Below are 25,875 nucleotides of genomic sequence, written 5' to 3'. Positions count from 1 at the left end.
TTTTCTAATCATGAAATTACTAGAATCCATTAAGTCTTAACAAGTAGGAAGTGGAGCCAACTTCTCGCTACAGTGCTAACGAATCTTGTGGTGTTATGCTGGTTGGTCAAAAAACTTAAGTCGTATCTTAAGTTTTTTTTTTGTTCGAGTCAAAAGTGTTTAATATCATGCTTATTAAAAAGTTTTGTTTCTTATATCTCTATAACCGTATCAGTTCATAATCTTAATCAAATTAATTAACTTAAATGACTATACCGAGAAAGGGATCGAATAGTATAAAAGTTTGCCGAATATAACATTTAACATATATGATTTGGCGAGAATTAAGCAACACTTTGTATTATTGATAAAATAATTTCTCTTTCTGCATTATTAATGATTGAATGCGAGATTGTAGTAATGTGTTTGTGTATTTATTTTGTACATCGACCGACATTCTTAGAATATAATTTAGAAAGATGCAATATTGTAAAAATAAACAATCGTCAACAATCAAATCAAAATAATAGTATAAATTCAAAGAATCGTTATCCCTTGTAGCGTTTACTCATAACCATACGTGACTACAAAAAAAGAGAAATTAAATATCTTCATGTCTTTTATTTTTATTTTTCTCTTATTTATTTAAAATGATGAAAAATATATAAATTTAAAATCTCAATCAAATTTAAATTAAATTTAATGACAGTCGTCACCGTTTAAAAAAAATAGAAGAAAAAATAGAAATAAAAAATAGATAAATATTTAATTTCTACTAAATAAAATTTATATTTATGAACAGTATATTCTTTTCTCTAAATTCTAACATCTGATAACCGTTAGTACGGATGATTTTTTTGTTTTAGTGTCGATTTATATTTTTTTTAAACAAAGAAGGTACAAACTTTAATAAGAAATGTACAAATTTAACGTGAAGTTTCAATAAAACTCCAAAATTATGCCGACAACATATTTATCCCCCTTCATTGTCACCTTTTTGCGTTCGTTTCCTTCCCTTTCATATGCAACCATTCGTGTGCTTCCTCCATTAATGGCCTCCTCCATCCTTTCTCTTTCTCTCTCTACCCCACACACACTAAGTGTGTGAGAGAGAAAACCAAAGACTTCCATCTTACAATCACAACGATACAGCCTGAGTTACAGCCTACAGGTATGATTACAATGGAACTCTTTTCTCTCTCTCTACTCTTCACTGTTTCTCTCTCTACAATCATCTTCTTCCTCTTCCGCACAACCACCGCCTCACGACGGAAAATCCGTCTGCCGCCGGGAAGCATCGGGTTACCTTTAATCGGCGAAACATTCCAGCTAATATCTGCATACAAGACGGAGAATCCAGAACCATTTATCGACGCCCGTGTGTCGAAATACGGCAGCGTTTTCACCACTCATGTATTCGGAGAACGGACGGTGTTCTCCGCCGATGGGGAGACGAACCGGTTTATTTTGCAGAACGAAGGGAGGCTGTTCGAGTCGAGTTATCCCGGTTCGATAGCGAATCTGGTCGGAAAACACTCGTTGTTGCTCATGAGAGGCAGTCTTCACCGGAGAATGCATTCATTGACAATGAGTTTTGCTAATTCCACCATTATCAAGGACCATTTTTTGGTTGATATTGACCGGTTGGTCCGGCTCAACTTGGATTCGTGGACCGGTCGGATTCTACTCATGGAGGAAGCCAAAAAGGTAATATTGTAATTTTGTTCATCGTCGTATGTTTTACATCGGAAATCTGACCTGAATATGTCTGAAACGTCCGGCCATTTTGACCATGACAGAGCTAAATTTCATGTGGGTTCTTTATTCTTCAATAATACAGTTGTTTCTCTTAATATTTAAAGTAAATTACATTTTTGGTCCCTAAGTATATCATGTTTTTCAATTTTGATCTGAACATGTTTCTTTCATTTTGGCAATTTTGTATTTTATTTGAGGCTTTGTTTTAAGTAAAATGGTTAGTTTGGTTCGGAATATAGTTTATTTTTGATATTTTAGTTATAAAATATGGTCAGTTTCTTGGAATATGAACAAAAACATTGAATAAAGACAAAAGTTATAAGAAAAAACATTTTTGGGACCAAAGTTGTAAAATAAACTATATTTAGAGACTAAAAATGTAATTTGCTCAAATATTTGTAAACATTTTTTATAAACCAAACTCAAGATACTTATGTGTTAATTTTTTTTTACAATTTAAGTAAGTGTATATAAAATGGTAAAATAATTATTAGTATATGTCTTAAGGTTAACTCATACCTTGCTTAATAAGCAATCCCTTTCTTTATTTATGATGTACTTAAGTGAAACAATGAATCTGGTCAGTTTCTTTTTGCATGCTTAAAGACTAATAAGTTATTAATTTGTGTGTAATCGTTTTATTTTTGAAAAATCGGTATATAAAATCGATTAGTTTAGGGAATATAGTATTTATATAAAGTATTATGGTAATGATAAATAGAACGTTTGGTCATGTGCACAATCCTAATCTAGTTACAACTACTTCATAAAAAGTAATTGGGGGAAATCATTGTGTTTATTCCATTCCATGTGTATAATGTTAAAAAAAGTGTCAAAAGTGGGCATCATTAAAAAAAACATCTAATTATTTCCCACGATCGATTTGTTTTTTGTTTGTCTGATAGATAACGTTTGAGTTAACGTTGAAACAACTGTTGAGCATCGATCCATGTGAGTGGTCGGAGAATTTAAGAAAAGAATACATGCTCGTAATCGAAGGCTTCTTCTGCATCCCTCTCCCCTTCTTCTCTCTCACCTATCGTCGCGCCATTCAGGTATGTATATATACTCTTATCTTTCGATTTTTTTTTTAAATATCAAATTAGTTTTTTTTATTAATCTGATGGATTAAAATGGTGTTTTTGAAGGCGAGGAAAAGGGTGACGGAGGCGTTGAATTTGGTGGTCGGAGAGCGGCGGAGGGAGAGGGAGAGAGGGGTGAAGAAAAATGATATGTTGGCGGCGTTGTTTGACAGCGACGGTGGCGATGTGGTCTTCCACGACGAGGAGATCGTGGATTTCTTGGTGTCGCTGCTGGTTGCAGGTTACGACACCACCTCGACCACCATGACTCTCGCCGTTAAATTCCTTACAGACACTCCGTCGGCTCTTGCTCAACTTCAGGTTCGTATTCTCCCCTATCATTCTCACGTGTGGCGAGGAGAGAGAGTGGGAGAGAGGAAAAAGACTAAATTGGTCCAAAAAAGTCAACAAAAGGAGTGTGCAAAAGCATTGAAAAGTCACAAGTTTAATGGATAAAAGTGGAAAAAGGAGGAGACAACATTTGTTAATTGATGATGCAAAATCCGCACGCCCTCCTTTAGATAGTCACATAACGGTGTCTATGTGTGTGTGGTTTTGGAAAACTGTATGGGTAATTTTGTCCATTCAAGGGTTACTTTGGTGAATCTCATATTTATGGGGTTAATATGGTAAATAAGTAACTAATTATTTGAGATGTTAAAAAAAATCAAAATACTATCATAAGGTAAACAACACACCACCGGATTTTGTTAACAAAGGTTGCAGGTGTTTACAGTCTTATAGTATTTTTTTTTTCTCTGGTGTTTTTAAGAAAAGTTGGCAAATTACATAAGTTACTATATTTTGGCATTATTATGGTTAATCACTATAGTTCACATTTTTTACTTATAATCACTCAAGTTTGATATTTTTTTTTCTATGACTATCATTTTGATTTGTTATGACATGTTATATCATGTTAAAGTGGTCACGATAGAATTTTTTTGTCAAATCCTTTTGGCTTTAGTAATCTTAACACTAAAACTAGACACTAAATATTCTTCTAATTAAAGCCATCAATTTTTGACAACTTATTGTGACCACTTTAACAACAAATAAATGTTGTCTTAGAAAAAAATATCAAACTTTGGTGACGTTTATTAGTGAAACTCAAACTTTGGTGTCTTTTTTTTTTATTATTTTTTTATTTTTTACAAGTATTTATGTTTTTAAAACAGAGTCTTTGATTGTCCCAAAATAAATGTTACATCTTCGAAGATTTTTTTTTGTCCAAGTAATAGTATCCAAAATAAAACAATAAAATTTTGTAACAAATTTATTTAATCTATCGTCCATAGATAAAACAATACTAGAGTTTCTTGTAACTCATATCTTGCATACTTGATACCTTCAGTTATGATTAAATACTTGCTTTTTGATCATCTATTTACAGGAAGAACATGATAAAATTAGGGCAAATAGAGGAACATCGGTGGCTCTTGAATGGGACGATTACAAGTCTATGCCGTTCACACAATGTGTATGTTTAATGATTTTTTTTTATTGAATTTATAATCAAATAATTAAATAAAATTTTAATTCATTTGCAGCCTTAATCAAACTTACAAAATATTTAAAAAAATGAACTTGATTAAATAAAACTCGATGCATTTTGTTTTCAGGTTGTTAACGAGACCTTGAGGCTCTCTAACATAATTAGCGGCGTATTTCGTAGAGCAATTACTGATGTCAAGATTAAAGGTAATGTCTTTGTTAAGGTTTTTAGCATTAATTTATAGATCATAAAATTCAAATATTTTGGTTCATTAATTTATTATAATTTTCAATTCACGCAGGTTATACAATTCCAAAGGGATCAAAGGTCTTTACTTCGCTTCGAGCAGTTCATCTTGGTCAAGAAAATTTCAAAGATGCTCGTGTTTTCGATCCTTGGAGATGGCAGGTCTGTTTTTTTTTTTTTTTTCAAAACAGTTAAAAAAAATCATTAATTTTAACAATATTAATCAATTTTACCCCCTTGCCACATGTATTTGCATTTGTAGCAAATAAAATAACCATAAACAATTATTTTGTTTTATAAAATATTGTAAACAGAATACATCCGACCCGATAAACTTCATGCCATTTGGAGGAGGGCCAAGGAAATGTCCGGGTCATGAGCTAGCAAGGGTGGCATTATCTGTTTTCCTTCATCATCTCATCACTCGTTTCAGGTTACAAATATTAATTATTTGCACATCAAAACTTGATTCCACTTTTTTTTTCATCAATGAATTAAGTTATTTTTCATTTTTATTTCAGTTGGAAACCTGCAGAAGAAGATAAATTGGTATTTTTTCCAACGACAAGGACACAAAAACGATATCCTATCATTGTGGAATGTCGTAATGTAGGAGGGTGATGTAAATAGTAGAAGATTAAAAAGAATCAGTGGGTTATATTCTTGGAAAATTTTGAATATGTTCAAAGATTAGGTGTGTCGGAAAAATTGTAAGATCATATCGTTAAAGGTTTTTATATGTCTGTCTAGTGGCATTTATGTATATGATACTTACGGAGGACACGATCGTTTGCATTTGACCATATTTTCAAGCATCGTGTTTTTTTATTAAACGAAAGTTAAAGCAAAGACAAGATGATCAGAAGTTCCAGTGATTTTTTTTATTCAAATTGAGAATTAGTTTTTGTACTACATAATAGTCGTTTATTTTATTATCTTATCCAAAGAAATACTGTAGATGAACGGTATAAATAGGAGACAAATGATGTTTTAGGGTTTAAAGAGGTTTGGGTTATACTAAAGTAAAGAGAGAAAATGAGAGCACAAATTCATGGTGATCTCAAAGGAATGAAGTGAATTTGTAGTGTCGGTTGACACTAGTTTAACATCATTGAATACTGATAATGTTACCTCCTATATAAGGATATGGTGAGTGAAATAGAGAACAATCACATGAATTTTAAGTGACAAAAAGGTTCATGGGGTGTTGAGGGGGTAGAGTGGACAGTTGTATATGGTCTATTTTTTTTTATCAAATACTTTTGTATAAAAAAATTATAATAAAAATAAGTCTTTTTTTTTGTTCGTCATGAGCCTTTGAAAATATTTAATTTTTTAGGATCGGCCTTGAACAGGTTCACCTAAAACTAAAATGAAATTTCTCTATGGTTGTTGTAAGGCCAATTGATTGTAAGCATATGAATGTAGGTCAATTAAGAAGAAAGACGATAGAAGATGTAGGTCATGAAAATAAGGATACTATGGAAGACTTATGGTAGAACTTTGTTAGATAGGATATCAAACGTGATTATAAAATTATGTTTAGAGCAGCTTCTTGCATCAGGAAAATAAAGTAGGAAAGATTGAGGTGGTTTAGACATATACATAAGAGACAACTATACATTTGGGAACATGGAGACAACTATTGTCAATGGTGCCAAAATGAGAGGATTGTAGAGAATGAAATGAGAAGATACCATGATGTTAGAATTGAAGGAGTTACATCTTACCGATGACATGCTCTTATGTAGAAGGGTATGTGTGAGTAGTAGCGTAGCTAGTCATGCACAAGGTAGGTCTTAGGACCTATCTTTTTTTTCTTTTTTCTTAATACAAGAAGTATATATATATATATATATATATATATATATATATATATATATATATATATATATATAAGATAAGGAACTACCTTATTTTTATCAAAAGACCCATCTTTTCATATTTTTTCAATTTCATTTACATAAGGAACCATGTGGTTTTCGTTTCTAGATTTGCTACTGTGTGTGAGTAGCTTTAGTGCAATGAAATAATATTATGAAGGGTACAAGTAGTAGCTACATTTTCACAGTTGTGTGTTTGTCGTGTTGGTTCTACGGTCTTACTGTTGTTCTTTTATATTTTCAACCTATATTTCTAAGTACACATTTCTTGCTTTATTGTTAGTATCGTTCTTCAATATTTGTGTTATGTAGAATACTTATCTGTTTACCATTGAACATATTTTTCCATTTCATGCAGACTTTTTCATATGGAAAAGAATAAAGAGATCTCACATTATAAGCAATCGAAGAGCGTCTATAGGGCAAGGGGGGCCATGACCCCCCCTAATTTTTAACTTACCAATGCTTGGATTATATATGCATAGGATTACTTTGTTTTTTCAGTAAGTTTATGGCCCCCAGATTTATCATCCGCAAATATATATGTAAATCATGGATCTAATAAGTAATTAACGGAAATCGAGATAATTGCTGAAAAAAGATCAAAATAAAACCCAATAAATTAGGAAAGTAAACTCTACAGATCACAATAAAGATTCTAATCTACAATTTATAAACTCAAATATTTGAGAAACTATAAACCCTAAATTAAAGAATTATGTTGTCATAAAAAAAACCTTGCTCACTAGATTATATCACCACTACCGCGACTGCCAGAATGTTCAATAGTCCCTCTCTCTCCGCTTTACCTTCATCGCCTCCGTGCGGTGTCTGTCACTCGTCTCCCCCATTTGCTGAATGTTATTCTGACCAACGACCTCAACAGTCGGTGCTTCCTCTCCGATAGATTTGTGTTGACATATGTTTGCTTGTTGTTTTTCTTCTCCGACATATTCTCATCACCGGACTTAATAGCAAGGATTTCTCACTTTCTCTTTCTAATTTTTTTTATCTTTATCCTATTTCTATCTCTCTTTCTAGATGTGATATAATTATTAAAACTAACTAGAGAATTGTAAAAGTAATAAAAAGCAGCAACAATGGTTTGTTATTTTTTAATGTTGGTGAAGTTTGAATTGTTAAAACAGACGAGTGGTATAAATTTTTTATCGAAATGCAAACATGAATTAGGATATTTTTGTTTTTTTAAATGTAATGTTAATTGTTAGATTCTGTATATTTTTTATGTTATAATAATGACTTTTGTATGTAAATCAAAATAATTAGTTGTTTGAAGTTTGAACAAAAATAATTTGTTTATAAGTTTTTCTCTTGAAGTTTTGGTTTTGGCCCCCTCATTTTTAATGCTTGTGTTCCGCCCTTATTATAAGCTAACATTTTTTCTTTGTTACACATGAGTTCATATAGGAAGTAGACTTCGACATTTTAAAACTAGCCTTACCTTATTTTTATATCATTTTTATAGGACTAAAGAATCATTGGTGTCGGTGTTGAATAAATAAGAGTGTTAATGACTTACAAGAGTAACATAATTTGTTTCATGTTTACATTTAGCCAATAATGTTTATTTTGTACACATTTGACCATTGAACTTGTTTTACTAGTTCAAAAAAGATAATATTATCGGTTGTTATATGTAATATTACCCTTTTTTGAACATATGAAACAAGTTTAATGGTAACACGTGTAAAAAAACATTGTTGGCTAAATGTGAATACGAAACAAAGTATGTTACCTTTTAAGTCTTGTTTTTAGACTACTTTTTAAGGTGTTTTTTATGATGTAAACCCTATGGAAAATAGCACGATATGAAACCACATATATTTGATATATATATATATATATATATATATATATATATATATATATATATATATATATATATATATATATAACAAACTTTGATGTTATACATTTTGTTTTTAAATTATACATTTTGTTTTTAAAATTCTATTTTATCCTTATATATCCTTATCTTATTATTGTATTAACTTAATTTAATAGAAAATACATATTATATCATTTAGAATGTCTTATCAATACTTTCAAAATGATAATAATAATGAACATTGTGTATATGAATTTTGTTATATATTTTGGTTTACTATGTAGGAGAAATAACATCGAACTTTATTGATATGATTTTCTTTTCTTTTAAATATAAGTGTATAATATAAAATGAGAAATTGAGTAAACTAGCCATTATAAACTGGTTTTTTAAGAAAATAACTATATTTTTCCAGTTTTAAAAAATAATATTGTTGTTCATTTTTTTTAGTTTTTTTATTATAATTTTTCAAATATTATTTTGTTTTTTTTTTTTGAGAATCCGAATGCTACATTTCGTAATGTTTAATTTCATCGTTTTTCAATAAAATATCTAATTTTATGCACTCATATTGTATATAGTTCATATTATTATGTTTGTTTAATCTTTTGTCAAAATTAAGAAAAAAATGATTTTTTTCTTGAAATTCTGGAATTGTTCTTAAATCTAAATGTGTTTAAACTTGTGACCTAGATCATTCAATCCACACTTATTTACAAGCTCACTTTTAGCCAAAAATAATTTTTTATATGCATTTAACAATTAAACTTGTTTTAGATGTCAAAAATAGTAACAATTATTATCCTCTTTTTTAAAATGTGAAAAAAAATTCAAAGGTTAAATATATATTAAAACCATTATTAAATATAAACACGAAACAAAATATAATATCATTTTAAGTCGTTAATCTAAAATTAAAATGATTAATCATTACTTAATTTTGAAATTTTCATTTACAAAATACATAAAACTTTTATTTCAATTTCCTAATCTAAAAATTGAAAATACTTACTTTTGAAAATTTTATTTACAAATACATAAAACTTTTACTTCAATTTCATAATCTAAAAATTGAAAAACTTGGAATTGGAATTAGGAAAAAGACACGGAGAAAAACCCTACAATTGTCCAAGGCAACCATTTGCAGGCAGTTTTTATAGGTGTTCTTGTTCTTGTTCCCGCTCCCCCTGATTCTTTTATGGCTTTGGTTCAATCAATACCCAAAAGGGTCAAATTCTTGATTTGCTTTCTTCCATTTAACCTTTGATCATATACCGTCTTGGCGTGAAATAAGAGGCAAAAGGTAGGGAGGACACCACCCACCACCGCCTCACGGTTGTTTTCCCGGAGGAAATTCACTGGCCGACAAAAATGGCAGTGTCTCGATCTATTTGGCCTTCGAAATGGAAGCTTGCCTTTGCTGCCACCGCCTTGGGCTGCGGAGTTGGTGCCGCTACCATTGCTAATTCCGACGATCCTGCCACCTCCCTCAAGCTCTGCACGGCCATCCCTCTCCGTCTCTTTCGTCTCTCAGTCACCGCTGCTACAATTGCCTTCGGTATGTTTACTTAATTTATCTAATTCATTTGAAATAGTTTACGATTCTGAAGTACGAATAATTCTTTGGGTTTGTTAGTTGTGTGATTATCATTCAAATTCTTTTACCTTTGCTGATATTTGTTCTTGGTTTAGTAAAAGCTTTAACATTTTCCCTCGAATGCAATTCAAATCGTGTTCTTTTAGATTACGAGTATTCATTAATGGGACTGCCAGAAGGTAGCGATGAAAGGGCAAGAGTAAAGCACGAGCTTCACACCAGAAACGCACGTAGGCTTGAAGATCTATGCTTCAAAAATGGTGGAATTTATATCAAGCTTGGTCAACATGTTGGTCAACTGGTATGACCTGCTGCTTTCCATTAATACCCATGATCAATTTCAAGAAACTTAGTTTTTTATCACAAGATTTATCAGTTTTAATACATGACAAGTTAGATAAAGTAACTATTTCATTGACCTAATTACTATTTTGCCATTTAGGATTTCTTGGTACCCCTAGAGTACACTAAAACAATGAGGGAGTCAATGTTGAATAAATGTCCAACTTCAACATATGATCAAGTGTGTCGAGTTGTCAAGAAAGAGCTTGGTGGGACACCTGACGAGGTGCTTAATACTTAAAATTTATTATCCCTATATTTTGATTAATGAAACCGAGTCAAATCTTTTTGTTTCCCAGATTTTTGACGATTTTGACCCTGTACCAATTGCAAGTGCTTCCATTGCACAAGTTCATGTTGCTCGTACTCATGAGGGACAAAAAGTTGCTGTTAAGGTTTCAAACTCTTATCACCATATTCCAATTCTTTTAGTTTTTCGTTCCATAAAATGAATGTTTCTTGAACTTTTTGTACAAAGTTCAAGATTGACATTTGATGTTTTGTCATTGTAGGTACAACATACACACATGACAGATACTGCAGCTGCTGATTTTGCCACAGTGGAATTGATTGTAAACACTGTACACCGCTTCTTTCCTTCATTTGATTACAGGTTTACATCTTCATTCGATCACAAGCTTATACCTTTTTGCATGATATTACACTAACCATATCTTTTGGCAGGAATTTATGAATAAGAAGTTTTAGGGTTTGACCATGTAGACTTGATGTCAAGACTCTATTTATCCATGTGGCCTAAAATTTGCTTGGTTATGATGTAGGTGGTTGGTAGATGAAGTCCGTGAAACTTCACCCAAGGTTAGATTTGGAATTTCAACATCTAACACCTCTAATTTGCTCCTCCCTTTATATGTTAGGACTTAGGATTGTGGGATACATGGTCATATACTAATTTGTTTATGGGATTCTAACTTTATTATTAATAAGTTATAATTATGATTATCAGGAGCTAGATTTCTTAAATGAGGCCAAGAACAACATAAAATGTATGGAAAACTTTCGAAGGTTATCTCCTCACATTGCAGGCTATGTGTATGCCCCTAAAATCTATTGGAGTCTAAGTACCTCAAAATTGTTGACCATGGAGTTCATAGAAGGTCCACAAGTCAATGATTTAAAAAGCATCAAAAAACTTGGAATTAGACCCCATGACATATCGAAACTAGTAAAGTCCATTTCTTTTTATTTTTTTGCTTTCATGTTGCATAGTTGTTGAATGTTTATAAGAGTTTGATTTGACTTAAATGTAGGTTAGTCAAACTTTTGCTGAAATGATGTTCAAACATGGATTTGTACATTGTGATCCACATGCTGCAAATTTGATTGTTCGTGCTTTGCCTTCGGGCAGAAGTAGCATTTTTGGTATCTTTCCAATTTTGCCCCTAGTAGTATTTTTATATATAGACCACATTGTTCATGGTGTTTTTTGATTTTTGTTTGTGTAAAGGAAGATGTAAACCACAATTAGTACTCCTTGACCATGGACTCTACAAAGAACTTGACACCTACACAAGAACCAGCTATGCTGCATTCTGGAAGGTGCACTTTGTGATTTCTTGATTTTTTTTTTTTTTTTTTTTTTTTTTTTTTAGTTTTTTCTTATAAAATTGCAAAAACGAAAAGAATTGATTTGTTTTGCAGGCTTTGGTCTTGGCTGATGCCAAAGCAATCAAGGAAAATTGCATGAAATTTGGTGCTGGAGAGGATCTTTATACATTTTTCACAAGTATTCTTACTATGAAACCATGGGAGAGAGTTATTGATCCCTCTTTTGACCATTTGGTCATACATGATCAATCAGACCTTCAGGTAAGTGTTGACCTTTGTGATGTATATAAAGCTTTGACCTTTGTAGTGTATATCGTATAAAGATTTGACCTTATTGATGTATATCGAATAAAGCTTTGACCTTTATGATGTATATCAAATAAAGCTTTGACCTTTGTGATATGTATTGATTAAAGCTTTGACCTTTGTGAGATATATCCAACAAAGTTTTGACCTTTATGATGTAATAATAAATAAAGCTTTGACCTTTGTGATATGTATTGATTAAAGCTTTGACCTTTGTGAGATATATCCAACAAAGTATTGACCTTTATAATGTAATAATAAATAAAGCTTTGACCTTTGTGATATGTATTGATTAAAGCTTTGACCTTTGTGAGATATATCCAACAAAGTATTGACCTTTATGATGTAATAATAAATAAAGCTTTGACCTTTGTGATGTATATTGAATAAAGCTTTGACCTTTATGATGTATATCAAATAAAGCTTTTACATTTGAGATGTATATTGAATAATTTGACCTTTGTGATGTTTATCAAATAAATCTTTGAGACGTATATGTAATAAAGCTTTGACCTTTGTGTTTTTCAGATATATGGTCCTGAATACTTTTCTCAAGTGACAGAGCTTCTGCATAGACTTCCACATGTTATACTTCTAATGATGAAAACAAATGATTGCTTACGCTCAGTCGACAATGCATTGGTATTAGTATTACAATATCTTTCAAAACTTTATAAAAATGCCAGCTTTTCTTTGAATCTTGATGAATTTTCACTTTTTATCTTCATTAACAGTTGCAAAGACCTTCTTTGGAGTCGTTTTTGATCATTGGAAGAGTTTCAGCTGAGGCAGTTATTGAGGAGAAGTTATCAAATGCCAAGTCATTATTTAGCTTCATTAGTATCTGGTTTGAAGAAATCTCACTAGAAGCTCGGTTTATCATAATGCAATTAGCCTTGTGGGTCCTACAATTCCCAAAATCTTTGAGCTTATAAAGGCTATATAGTTGTATCTATCAATTTTCACACATTCCATTCTGGATAGCAACAAGATAAATGTATCTTATTACATAAAATGAGATGTAAATTGTACTCTTGAGACATCATTAAAGGGAAAAAAAACCCCCATGATTCGAGACAAATTCATTAAAGGTCTTGATGGCTGACCTTTCAAAGCAATAAAATCTTATTCATGTTGTGTTTGTTGAACTTCAATTTTTTGCTATGAATTTCTTTAGGTGGCCTGCATTACCTAACCCGGTCCATCAAATAAATGATGTAATATTATTAGGTAAATGGTTGTTGGATGCATATGGAAAGAATTCACATCATTGAAGACTAGTAAGACTTGCTACTTTTAGAAATGCAGAATAACTTGCACATGATTCTTGTTCTATCTATAGAAACTCTTAGCAGATATGCCAACATGAAAATTTGGTGTTTATATTGACATGCTAGTTTCTTTAAGAAGTATATGGAGATTGGAGAATAGGATTTTTCTTCTTAGAAGTGGAACGCAAGTTTGTTCATAAACAAGATAACGTAATGATATGGTTACATGAAGGATAGATTGTTTATTTACAGAATATGAATAAAAAGGAATATGATTGAAGAGATTAGGTTGAAGGATGGATTCTTTATGAAGGTGTGGGGGGTGTGGTATTGGAATGAATATAAGAAGTGGGTAACCGATTAAATGGACTGCCTTATTTGCTGAAGCTCTGACTTCAATTAATACTCTCCAAGTTTGGTATGCCTACTTTTTAACCCTACAATAAATACCCAAGAACATCATCAAAATGCTCATGTGATATACATTTTCTCTTTTCAAGAAGTTGAGGATGGTAACTAATACAATTTGCCTATAATTATAAACGTGTGGCATATTATAAAACATGAAAGGTTGATTTATACCGTGACTATTGTTTTTTTTCTTTGTTTGGAATTTGGAAGTCATTGATATGATTTTCTAGTGATGCTTTTAGCTCTTTTAATTTTTTAAGAATTTGCGTGTCTCTTCCTTTTATGTTCCTTTTTAATCTACCAATATTTTGATCCACACATCATAATTGGTTTAACTGTCACCATGTAAAAATGTCCCTTCAATATCAATGAGACCTTCTTGAGTTCTTGTCACACTAAACTCATTTGTCATACATTGGGTGACTTCTTCTGCAACACCCCATTCTTTATGATCCTGAATCGTGGAACAAATTCCTTAAAACTCTTCTTTGAGTGTAGTAATTTTCCATGGCACATTTTATACTCAAATATCATTGCATCCTTTGTTGAAGTTGCGAAAAAAATATCATGTATGCGCTTTGTTCATTCGAAACCCCTTCTTTTCCAGTATAAACCTCCAAGTATCTAAGCCTAGCATTAAACATGCTTCTAGTGTCTACAATCAACACAATGTCATCAACAAAAAAATACACCACGACACCTCTCCCTAAATATAACAAGTCATCTTCTCCAAAATCATAACCAGGGGCGGATCCAAGGGGATCCCGGGGTAGCCCGGGATACCCCTCAATTTTTTTTCGGTAGTGTAATTTTTGTTTATGTATCCCTCAAAAAAAAAAAATCGGTATAGTGTATATATACGCATCCCTCCATTTATAAACACAAACAAACAATTGGTCTGTTGGTTAAAGCGTTGGCTTATTGAAGTAAAGGTCTCAATATCAATTCTCGCTTCTTACATATTTTTTTTACTTTTGTTTTATTTTCCCAGCTATTCTATCCCACATCGCTAAACACATGTAAACTCAGCCATTTTTTTCTATTATATAAACCTGTTATCCTCATGCTTTATTTGACATCTACTTTGAGTCTCACATCGATTCAAGTACCAAAATATACTTCAACTTCATGTTTATATAACAAGACTTGAGATTAGCTAAGGATTCGATTAAGATTTGGGTTTAAAACCGAAACCGAACTGCGGAAACCCAAGCACCCCGGGAAAAAAATTGGGTTACCCTAAAAAAAATTCGGATACCCCTTTACTTTGATCCTAGCTCCGCCACTGATCATAACAAAATTGTATGATTTGATTCCTTATGTATCATAATCTCCACTAAGAATTAGCTTCATGTCGCCAATTAGGGTTCATAGTCTAGTAGGACATAGCACATATATGTCATACTTATTATGTTTAATACTTAGTTTCTTGATTCCTGATTATATCGATGATTCCATGTATGTAAATATTGATAGGTTTTAGATATTATAAAACAAACTTAAATCCTTAAGTGTGTATGCAACCTAAAACAAAAGATCTATGTTTTCTCTATTGAACCAATAACTATGAACATCAAATAAGAACCCTAAGGAACTCTAGGTATTTTCGAAATCTAGAAAGAAAGAAGAAAAACATACATTTTGATCATTTGGAAGCAAGCACCACAATCGTCATGCCTCTAGTGGTTCACACCCAAAGATGATGAGGAGAGATGTGAGATGTAATTTTCGATTTCTCTTGGAATAGGAGTGACCAAATTTTGCAAGGCTTAAGGGCCTTTATATAGTGCAAGTAGGAAACCCTATATAAGTCTCAAACCAATAAAATAATGTAACGGCCCAAAATTTTCAAATAAAATTTTCATTTTTAATTAGCCAAACATTCCCATAAGATGTGAAGTAACATTAACCACCATTTTCAAAATTCATAACATTAACATTTTATTCAAAACATCATAATGTCCCATCAAAACAAATGCCGGAGAGTGCTCGCCGCACCATCAAGCTTTGCCCTTGCTCTTAGGCTCCGAAGTACCTGAAACAAATCAACAAACTGTAAGTTAATGCTTAGTGAGTTCCCCAGATCATACCCCACACAAACCACATAATCACATAGTCATAATAGCTATAAAAGCTACGTAAACCACATAAACCATGCATACTAACATATAAGGAAGACATGAAAACCCTCCAGGGTCTTACACCTAGTGTCACTGGAACCCCCACCTGGTCTTAACTAATTGCCAGGGGAACCCCCCACATGGTCTTACTGTCATGGGAACCCCCACATCGTATTCCTACCGTGGGAACCCCCCACATGGTCTTACTGTCATGGGAACCCCCACATCGTATTCCTACCGTGGGAACCCCCACACGATCTTTAAAATCAAGGGATGACATACAAACCATACAAGTGAATATACTATAATGCCATGGAAACCCTCCAAGGTCTTACATATAAGTGCCTCGGGAACCCCCCGAGGTCTTTCATGCAAGTACCACAAATAACTAGCATATCACATATCCCATAACCAACTAATCATAACTCATAACAATAATGGGCCGGCTTGGTGCCTTCGACGCATTGGTATGGTGAGGAGACTCACCTCTCGTAAATGTTGAACTGTCAAACTAAGATCAGATAAATCCCACGTGTTGTTCCAACTCAAGCGCCTATAATCAACATGTAATTAACTTGTCAAAATCCCAAAATACCATGAGTGCCCTCAAAGTTAAGGTCAGCAGTTCATGATGACCTTAACTCGTCGAGTGCATCGTAGCAACTCGTCGAGTTCCTCCCGAGTCCATTCCACTGAATCCCATGTCAACTCGCCGAGTCACCTAAGTGACTCGTCAAGTTCATCAAATGTCCAGAAAACTAAAAGTTCATGCAGTCCCAAATCCCTAATCCTTCACTGCACTCATTCAGAATCTCGAAAATGGGTAAACCCTACCCGACTCGTCGAGTCAACTAAGTGACTTGACGAGTTCCTTCAGTCCCTTTTATGTTCAGCCCTTTTTAGTGAGATAAAAGGTCCCAAACTTTAGATCCAAATTCCCCTAGTACATTTATCACGTAAAGTTGCAAACTTTGCGTGCATGCAAGGCCTCCCAAGGCTAAAACATCAAAATTAAGCTTCCCACAAGGTTTTAGTGCATGGAAAAGGCCTAAGCTGGATAAAATGAGCAAATTTATGTCATTGGGGACCTAGAGAGGTCCAAATCTGGAACCATATCCTTGTGATAAGTCTAAATCTGAGTATGACTCCATTTTGCACCAAAAATGGTCATTTACTTCAAAGAAAAGGGATCTAAGCAACTAAAGATCAAGGTAATGACTTTATACCTCTAGATGGTTGTCAATACAGAGTACATCTCATATCTAGTGCTTCTCTCCTTGCTCCTTCTTCTTCAAGCTTCAAAATCCTTTACAACCACACCAAAATTACTCATAAAAGCTCTCTCTCTCTCACTCAAGAAGGTGCAAGGTTCAACAAGGGCTTTCTCTGGCTAATGAAGTGGTAAGGGAGGCCGTAAGAGGCTGGTTATGTTCTTTAAATAGGGTGCAAACCTTGAAAATTAGGGTTTTCCTTTACAACGCCTACTCGTCGAGTCAGGGCCTTCCGACTTGTCGAGTAGGATTTAAAATCCGCGTCCTCATAATGACTTCTACTCGACGAGTTAGAGCTTCCCAACTTGCCGAGTCCATACACAAAACCCTAGAATTTGATAAATTAAATAATACCTAGAACAGGTGTTACAAATCTCCCCCAGTTGAAATAGACTTTGTCCTTGAAATCTGCTGACTCAAATAAGCCTGGGTAGTGGTCACGCATCTCGTCCTCCGACTCCCATTTCCATTCGGAGCCCCTTCGGTGCTGCCATTGCACCTTTACCAGCTTCACTTCCTTGTTCCGAAGAACCTTGGTCTTCATATCTAGAATCACAACAGGCCAATCAATGTAGTTCAGGCTCTTATCCACCTGAATGTCATCCAGAAAAACAACTGCGGCCTCGTCAGTGACACACTTTCGAAGTTGTGACACATGGAAGGTGTTGTGGATCTGGCTAAGCTCATCTGGCAAATCCAAGCGATAGACCACCTTGCCCACACGGGTCGTAATCCTGAATGGTCCAATATATCGGGGTCCTAGCTTTCCCCTCTTCCAAAACCTGATAATCCCCTTCCATGGAGACACCTTTAGTAACACGTAATCCCCCACCTAGAACTCAAGATCCAATCGCCGCCGGTCAGCATAACTTTTCTGACGGATCTGTGCGACCTGCAACCGGTCGCGCACCTGTTGAATCAGTCTAGTAGTCTTGAGTACTACCTCAGTGCTCCCCGTGACCCAGTGTCCAATCCCGCCCCAACAAACCAGGGTCCTACATCTCCTACCATACAACATCTCAAACGGAGGTCGGTCGATACCGGCATGGTAACTATTTTTGTATGAGAACTCTGTCAATGGGAGGTGTGTATCCTAACTACCTCCAAAATCCAATACGCATGCCCGAAGCATATCCTCGAGTGTCTGGATTGTCCTCTCGCTTTGGCCATCTGTCTAGGGGTGGTATGGCGTGCTAAAATGCAACTGGGTGCCCAGTTCCTCGTGGCACTTCTTCCATAATCTGGATGTAAATTAAACATCTCTGTCAGAGACTACCGATACTGACACCCTATGTCTCGCCACTACCTCTCGTACATAAATATATGCCAATTTCTTAGTGGAGATGCTCTCAGAGATCAGAATAAAGTGGGCACTCTTCGTCAGTCTATCCACAACAACCCATATGGAATCCACACCTCTTGTTGTCATTGGTAACTTCGTGATAAAGTCCATAGTGATCTCTTCCCACTTCCACATGGGAATGGGTAGCGACTGAACCTTGCCATGAGGCCATTGATGCTCGGCCTTGACCTTCTGGCAGGTTAAGCACCGCTCCACGAACCTGGCGATCTCCCGCTTCATGCAGGGCCACCAGTAACTTAGCCTCAAGTCTCTATACATTTTGTGCCCCTGGATGTATGGAGAACTTGGACTTGTGTGCCTCCTCCAATATTTTCTGTCTCACTCCTCCCGACGCCGGAGCCTACACCTAGCCACACTGGGTCAAGAGACCCCTACCATCCCTGACAAATAAAGGAATATGGCCCCGTATCCGCTCTAACTTCCAATTTTCCGTCTTCAAACCTTCCACTTGAGCCTCCTTGATCATATCCAACAATGGAAAGATCATCTTCATCCTCAAACAAACTTTCCCAATCAAGGAACCTGCCGTCTTGCGGCTCAAGGCATCGACCACCACGTTGGATTTCCCTGGATGGTATAAGATCTTACAGTCATAATCTTTCAGCACATCCAACCACCTCCTCTATTGCATGTTGAGGTTCTGCTGATCCATCAATTACTTCAAGCTTTTATGATCAATGTCAATAGTGCACCGCACCCTATACAAGTAGTGTCTCCATATCTGGGGCAAACACCACCGCCCCCAATTCCAGGTCATGAGTGGGGTAATTCACCTCATGATACTTCAACTACCTATAGGCATAAGCGATCACAAGCCCCCTCTGCATCAGTACCATGCCTAACCCTGAGATCGATGCATCACAGTACACCACCAATTCATCCAGTCCCTTGGGTAGTACTAGAATCGGAGCCTCACATAACCTTTGTCGTAGGGTCTCAAAGGCCAACTGCTGATCCGTGCCCCATCGAAACGTTACCTTCTTCTTGGTCAAGCGGGTCAAAGGCACAACAATCTTGGAGAAATTCCGGATGAATCTTCGATAATAGCCCGCTAAACCCAAGAAGCTATGGATCTTGGATGCATTCTTCAGTACTTCCCATCGCATAACCACCTCAACCTTGGCTGGATCAACCAAAATGCCCTTCTGGTTGATGATGTGCCCCAAAAACTATACATCTCGCAGCCAAAAATCACACTTTGAGAACTTGGCATAAAGCCTCTTCGCCCTTAGTGTCTCCAATACCTCCCTCAGATGCTGCTCATATTGCTCCCTGGTCTTAGAATAGACCAGGATATCATGAATAAAAACAATCACTGACCGATCCAGCATCGGTGGTCTACACACTCTGTTCATGAGATCTATAAACGTTGCTGGGGCATTGGTGAGCCCAAACGACATCACCACAAACTCATAGTGTCCATACTGAGTCCTGAAAGCTACCTTTTGTATATCCTCATCCCGAATCCTCATCTGATGATATCCTGACCGAAGATCAATCTTGGAAAACCAAGACACACCCTATAGCTGATCGAACAAATCATCGATCCTCGGTAATGGATAACGATTCTTCACTGTTAGTTTGTTCAGCTCTCGATAATCAATACACATCCTGTGTGACCTATCCTTCTTTTTCACGGGGAACTGCTCGGACGGATAAAACCTCGGTCTAACAGCTCCTGGAGTTGCGTAGATAGCTCCTGCATCTTGGGCGGAGCTAGTCGGTATGGTGCATTGGCTATCGGAGCGACACCCGCCACCAAATCAATGTGATACTCCACTTGCCTCTCTGGAGGCACTCTAGGTAACTCCTCGGGAAAGACATCCTAAAATTCTCGTACAACTGGTACATTGTCCAAATCCCTCGAGGTCTCTACTCTCGTATCCGAGATGTATGCCAGAAATCCTGTACAACCCTGCTGCAGAAATCTCCTAGCCTTCACTGTTAAACAAAGGGTTGATCCTTGCGAGGCCCTCTCCCCATGAATAAACAGTTCTCCCCCACTTGGGGTTCGAACCCTCACCAACTGGCGCTCACAATCTATCATGGCCCCATTAGCCCCCAACCAGTCCATCCAGACAATCACCTTCAACCCTCGCAACGGTATTGGGACCAGATCAACACGGAACCTCTCCCACAACACATTCAGGACACATTCCCGATACACCCTACAACACTCATAGCGCGGTCGTCCGTAATCTCAACCTCAAGAGGGGAATCCAAAGTCCCCTGTTCATCCCGAAATTTCTTGCTAAATGCAAGAGATACAAACGATCAGGTAGCTCCCGAATCGAACAAAACGTGAGCGGACATATCATTCACCAAAAAGATCCCTATACATAAGCACACTATATACATAAGCAATGCAATAAATATAGAGCAGGAAGATAGAATATGTACCAACCACTATGTCTGGCACTGCCCAAGCCTCCTCGGTGGTCAACTAGAATGTGCGACTCTTCACCGTAGGAGCATCCGCCTTAGCAGGGTGGCCATCAGTAATCCTTAATGTGGCAGGTGCAGGCACCGCCACTACTCCCCCCCTCCTTGCAACCTCAGACAATCGTCCTTTTTATGGCCAGTCTAATTGCAATGGAAACAAATCAGGTCCTTCTTGGGGCAGTCCCTGCTCACGTGGCCCGGCTGACCACACGTATAACATACCGGTCCCGTCCCCTGACAAGCTCCACCTTGAGATCTCCCACACTTGGCGCACCGGCCACCTGCTGGCCCCTACTGGATGAATCTGAGGTCTTAGGCTTTTTAGCCTAACCTACTGTTGTCTATGCTTTCTCAGGCTTCCGCTTAGTGCGAAAGTCCAACTCCATCTCCCGCTCACGGGCCTTCTCCACCATCTCATTCAGGATATTGCACCCTGTAAAACTCACAAACTCGCGGATATCATCCCTCAACATGGAATGATACCTCATCCTCCTCATGTCCTCATCGGTAGCATACTGTGGAATCAACAATGCTCTCTCTTAAAACTTGGCGGTGATCTCCGCCACAGTCTCAGTGGTCTGCTGAAGCTCATGAAACTCCCTCGCCAGTCGTTGCACCTCAATAGGTGGTGCAAACCCTAAATCAAATCATCTAACAAACTCGGCCCATGTCATCTCAGCCACCCTGGCTACTCCCACCTAACTGGTCACCTCTCCCCACCAATCCCAGGCCCGATCCCTCAGCATACATGAAGCAAACCCCACATTTTCCGCATTAGGGCAAGAACTTGTGCGCTGGGCGTTCTCTATGTCCGCCAGCCATCGTTGGCTAACAATGGGGTCCCTGACCCCAAGAAACTTTGGCTCCCCACACGCCTTGAACTCCCGAAATGAGGGAGTTTGGTCCCCGACCTGGCCTGCAACAATCTCGGCTCTGAATGCCCTGAGCCTCTCCTCCATGATCTCCATCATACCCTCCTTGACCGTCCCAAAGATAACTGAGGTAGCGTCAAGGATGCCCCTGGTAACCTCTGCTGCAATAAGCTTATGCAGCCTATCGTCAATGGGTTCGGTAGTGTCACCTGACCTAGCCCCGAATCCAGATCACGATCCTGATCCCCTTGCTCCAAATCGTGTCACCACCATATTGCTCTGCAATACCATAAAACATAATGATCAGGATGTCGATAGAGGGGATCCTCCCATACTGGTACTCCTTAGAGCTTCCAGATATAACATTGGTTCGGGTACAGGTCCTGTGCTTTCAGTAGTACGGGCCCAATACTACCTTCCACACTTACATGTACCTTCCCCAAGTATCTACCTGATAACTCCAATTTGTCCCTAAACAAATCATGTCCATAGACCACCACATAGCTCAAATCCTAGGCTAACTTAAGATTTCCTCTATCCATATCAAACCAGAACTCAATCATACTATGTTGCCTTATGCATGCAAATTATACATAGAAATTGATCAAATAGACTTTCGAATAATAGATTCTACCCTAGGACCACAACCAAACAAGGAAAAGGAAATAAGGCCAAATCAATCATTCTAAGGCTATATGCTCCTAACCGTATACAATTTTAAAAGCATACACATAGCAAAATCCATTCGACTATCATAATCCAAATATTAGTATAGCATGGCTAACATATTGGGGAACTACTTACTTGAGCTCGACCGATCACGCGCATTGCACTCTCCTCTTTTCCCATTTTAAGAAGTCTTTAACTTTTATTTTTGAAAACAATTTTACCATTTCCTTAGTTTGAGTCCTGACACACCCGAGAGTGTGCCCAAATCCCTCAAACCAAGACTCTGATACCAACTTGTAACAACCCAAAATTTTCAAATAAATTTTTTATTTTTAATTAGCCAAACATTCCCATAAGATGTGAAGTAACATTAACCATAGTTTTCAAAATTCATAACATTAACATTTTATTCAAAACATCAGAGTGTCCCATCAAAACAAATGTCGGAGAGTGCTCGTCGTGCCATCAAGCCTTGCCCTTGACCTTAAGCTCCAAAGTACCTGAAACAAATCAAAAAATTGTAAGCTAATGCTTAGTGAGTTCCCCAGAGCATACCCACAACAAACCATATAATCACATAGTCATAATAGCTATAAATGCTACGTAAACCACATAAGCCATGCATACTAACATATAAGGAAGCCATGGAAACCTTCCAGGGTCTTACACCTAGTGCTACTGTGTGACATCCCCATTTTCACGGCCAAAAAAGACCAATTTTGTTTATGCTTTGTTTGAGAATCAGAGTAACAATACATTTTAAATAAAAGTGTTGCGGAATTTGTCCCAAAACAAAATATGATAAAGATTTATCAAAAGCATTTCCAAAGAAATGTATATCATTAAAAGACTTGGGATGTCATGTTCGATACAGATCAAAGCCATAAACAGTACAATATAAGCCTTACTATTTTATTTCATATCTACAGGCCTATATCCGTAATCCCTCATCCAAAACATCACATCTATGCTCATGCGCACTACCTGTTATACAAGAAACTGAGTGGGCCAGGCTTGGGAGCCTGGTGAGCACATAGGGTTTTCAACCCACAATAAATAAGTTATTTAATTTCATCAATCAACAATAACCCGATTACCCGTTCCCGTTATCCTCACTTTACGTCCCTAAACACCTATCATAAGAGACATATCCTAAGGATCATCATCGGAATTGACACTACTGCTAAGGGGGTTCCTCAGCAATAAATGTCCTAAAGGCAACCATGTAGAGGATGGAGTACACCGGTGAACACATCGTTCACAAACACCTACAGGTTGCGAGCCTGTTAGTGTTCCACTGGACTGTCTAGAAGAGTCTGTGGTCGTCATCCATACTCCGCTAGATGACAGAATCAACAACATCAACATCGAGGCCTCTCATCATTTTATCACACGTCACCTATTACATCTACCCATGTTTTACCCCAACATTTTCGTAGATATAAAATACATATGCAGTTTAAATCATTAAAAACATGTATAAAAACGATCATTCAGCATAGACAGCAAGTATTCAGATAATATACACACCTAGCACGTAATTTATATAAAATACTTCATATCTATGTGTAAGCTGAAAGTAACTATGCACTCACCTGAAAAGGTGGTGATTCTGCACTCGGACAACGCTTCGATACTCTTAAAACAATTTTCCTTCGATAAAACCTAGTATCAATACCACTAGGGTTTAGTCTAACGATAACCGCGACTATTTAATAGTCTGACTATTTTTACTATTATATAAGCGTTAAATAACACTCAATATAACTCATAATAATAGCCCAAATAATTATTTTAAGGTCCTAATAACATTACTATAATTATTTGAAAGCTATATTAAAAATTGTTTAAGCGTAACTCATTTACAACGGATTTTAAAGAAAACCGGGCTTTGCTCGGAGCAGCTTCTCCGAAACCGAAAGACCCTTTTTCTCGGGACTCCGGGAGCCTCGGGGCTTCCTTAGGGTGCTAGGGATTTTTCATAGGGTTTAGGGGAGTTGGAATGGGTTAGAGAGAGAAAGTATTTAGAGAGAAAAGTGGAAATGTGTGAAAAATCTGGAGACCCTCGCAGGTATTTGTATGGGGCGAAGCCACTCGGAACGCTAGGCGTACCGAGGGTACGCTGGGCGTATGCCTCGGATAAGGATGCCAGCTGAAGCCAGCTGTCTCGCACCATCGGATAGATCAGATCGGAGCTACGCAGGGCGTAACTTCTTCGGACGCGGGGCGTATGCGAGGGCAATGTGGCGTGATCCGAAGCGACTCCTGAACCAACATCGGACGGCCCAGATGCTGCCATGTCATCAAGTTCTTATCAGACTTCGCAATTTCGACTACAAACTTTAAAAATTCGTATCTTTCGCATACGAGCTCCGTTTTTGACGTTCTTTATATCCACGCGAAGGCGGGAACGTACTCTACAACTTTTGTTTAGACTCCATCGACTAATTTTGATTTTATTTTTAAAGTTATATTATTTAACAGGCCGGGACATGATTGGTCCGTGAAAAATTCATAACTTCTTTATGTGACGTCCGTTTTCATCTGTCTTTTTATCGTTGTGCTACTATTAACGAGATCTTCGATTCTCGTTTAGGTTGTATCGGCTAAAAACCGTTCGATCTATTATTCGAATTTCGGGTTGTACACTGCTAATCCGAAACTTCGAAAAATCACAACTTCCTCATACGAAGTCAGATTTGGGCGTTCTTTTTATGGACGCTCTCGGTTTAATGTATTCTATGTCTTTCGTTTAGATCGCTAAGTCTAAATTTCGCTCTATCTTAAATTCACTATTTACGCTTTCCGGTATCGTGTCGGTTCCGTCGCGAAACTTCGACAGGTCATAACTTCTTCGTTATAACTCGGATTTCGGCGTTCTTTATATCCCCAGAATCCTTGTTTCGACCACTACAACTTTATATCAAGATATCTCACACTTTAATTTTGACGATTATTTATATTCTTTATGAATTATACATTTATAATTAAATAATAAGCACATAAATACACATAATTCATATAATACTCAAGTATTTCATCTTTATTACTTCAAAAAGAGTTACAGTAGTTGACCTTGACTATTTACATTGTCTAAAATGCTTAGCCCCGAAACCCGGGCGTTACATACTGGAACCCCCACATGGTCTTAACTAATTGTCATGGGAACCCCCACATGGTCTTACTGCCCTGGGAACCCCCACATGGTCTTCCTGCCGTGGGAACCCCCACATGGTCTTCCTGCCGTGGGAACCCCCACACGGTCTTTACAATCAAGGGATGGCATACAAACCATACAAGCGAATATACTAGAATGCCATGGAAACCCTCCAAGGTCTTACATATAAGTG

At 36.7% G+C, this 25,875-nt stretch overlaps 2 protein-coding genes across 2 annotated transcripts; both read left to right on the top strand.

Annotated features, from left to right (window-relative positions):
* The first annotated feature begins 981 nt into the window (after nt 1-981).
* On the top strand, nt 982-5,435 carry CPD (Cytochrome P450 superfamily protein). The gene is made up of 8 exons (XM_079013632.1): nt 982-1,686; nt 2,643-2,792; nt 2,886-3,140; nt 4,213-4,299; nt 4,442-4,520; nt 4,616-4,722; nt 4,875-4,993; nt 5,082-5,435. Exons 1-8 carry the CDS (start codon nt 1,153-1,155, stop codon nt 5,179-5,181), a joined length of 1,431 nt encoding a protein of 476 aa, XP_078869758.1. The 5' UTR covers nt 982-1,152; the 3' UTR covers nt 5,182-5,435.
* A 3,970-nt stretch (nt 5,436-9,405) lies between these two features.
* Nucleotides 9,406-13,260, top strand: LOC145070083 (putative ABC1 protein At2g40090). Its single transcript, XM_079017007.1, has 12 exons — nt 9,406-9,850; nt 10,036-10,190; nt 10,332-10,457; nt 10,531-10,626; nt 10,744-10,844; nt 11,014-11,050; nt 11,199-11,417; nt 11,503-11,614; nt 11,700-11,791; nt 11,894-12,061; nt 12,635-12,748; nt 12,841-13,260. Exons 1-12 carry the CDS (start codon nt 9,664-9,666, stop codon nt 13,039-13,041), a joined length of 1,608 nt encoding a protein of 535 aa, XP_078873133.1. The 5' UTR covers nt 9,406-9,663; the 3' UTR covers nt 13,042-13,260.
* Nucleotides 13,261-25,875: the final 12,615 nt, after the last annotated feature.

The sequence above is a fragment of the Lactuca serriola genome, chromosome 8, assembly GCF_051521515.1.
Source record: "Lactuca serriola cultivar US96UC23 chromosome 8, Lser_US96UC23_V15, whole genome shotgun sequence".
Classification (NCBI taxonomy): Eukaryota; Viridiplantae; Streptophyta; class Magnoliopsida; order Asterales; family Asteraceae; genus Lactuca; species Lactuca serriola.
This window is presented reverse-complemented; position numbering and strand designations above follow the sequence as displayed.

Excerpts from the sequence above, each read along its gene's own strand:
- CPD (XM_079013632.1), top strand. The coding sequence starts at position 1,153 with ATGATTACAATGGAACTCTTTTCTCTCTCTCTACTCTTCACTGTTTCT. Across the intron at positions 4,521-4,615 it reads TACTGATGTCAAGATTAAAG|GTTATACAATTCCAAAGGGA; the intron begins GTAATGTCTTTG and ends CAATTCACGCAG. Across the intron at positions 4,723-4,874 it reads TCGATCCTTGGAGATGGCAG|AATACATCCGACCCGATAAA; the intron begins GTCTGTTTTTTT and ends TATTGTAAACAG.
- LOC145070083 (XM_079017007.1), top strand. The coding sequence starts at position 9,664 with ATGGCAGTGTCTCGATCTATTTGGCCTTCGAAATGGAAGCTTGCCTTT. Across the intron at positions 10,191-10,331 it reads GTCAACATGTTGGTCAACTG|GATTTCTTGGTACCCCTAGA; the intron begins GTATGACCTGCT and ends TTTGCCATTTAG. Across the intron at positions 10,458-10,530 it reads TTGGTGGGACACCTGACGAG|ATTTTTGACGATTTTGACCC; the intron begins GTGCTTAATACT and ends TTTGTTTCCCAG.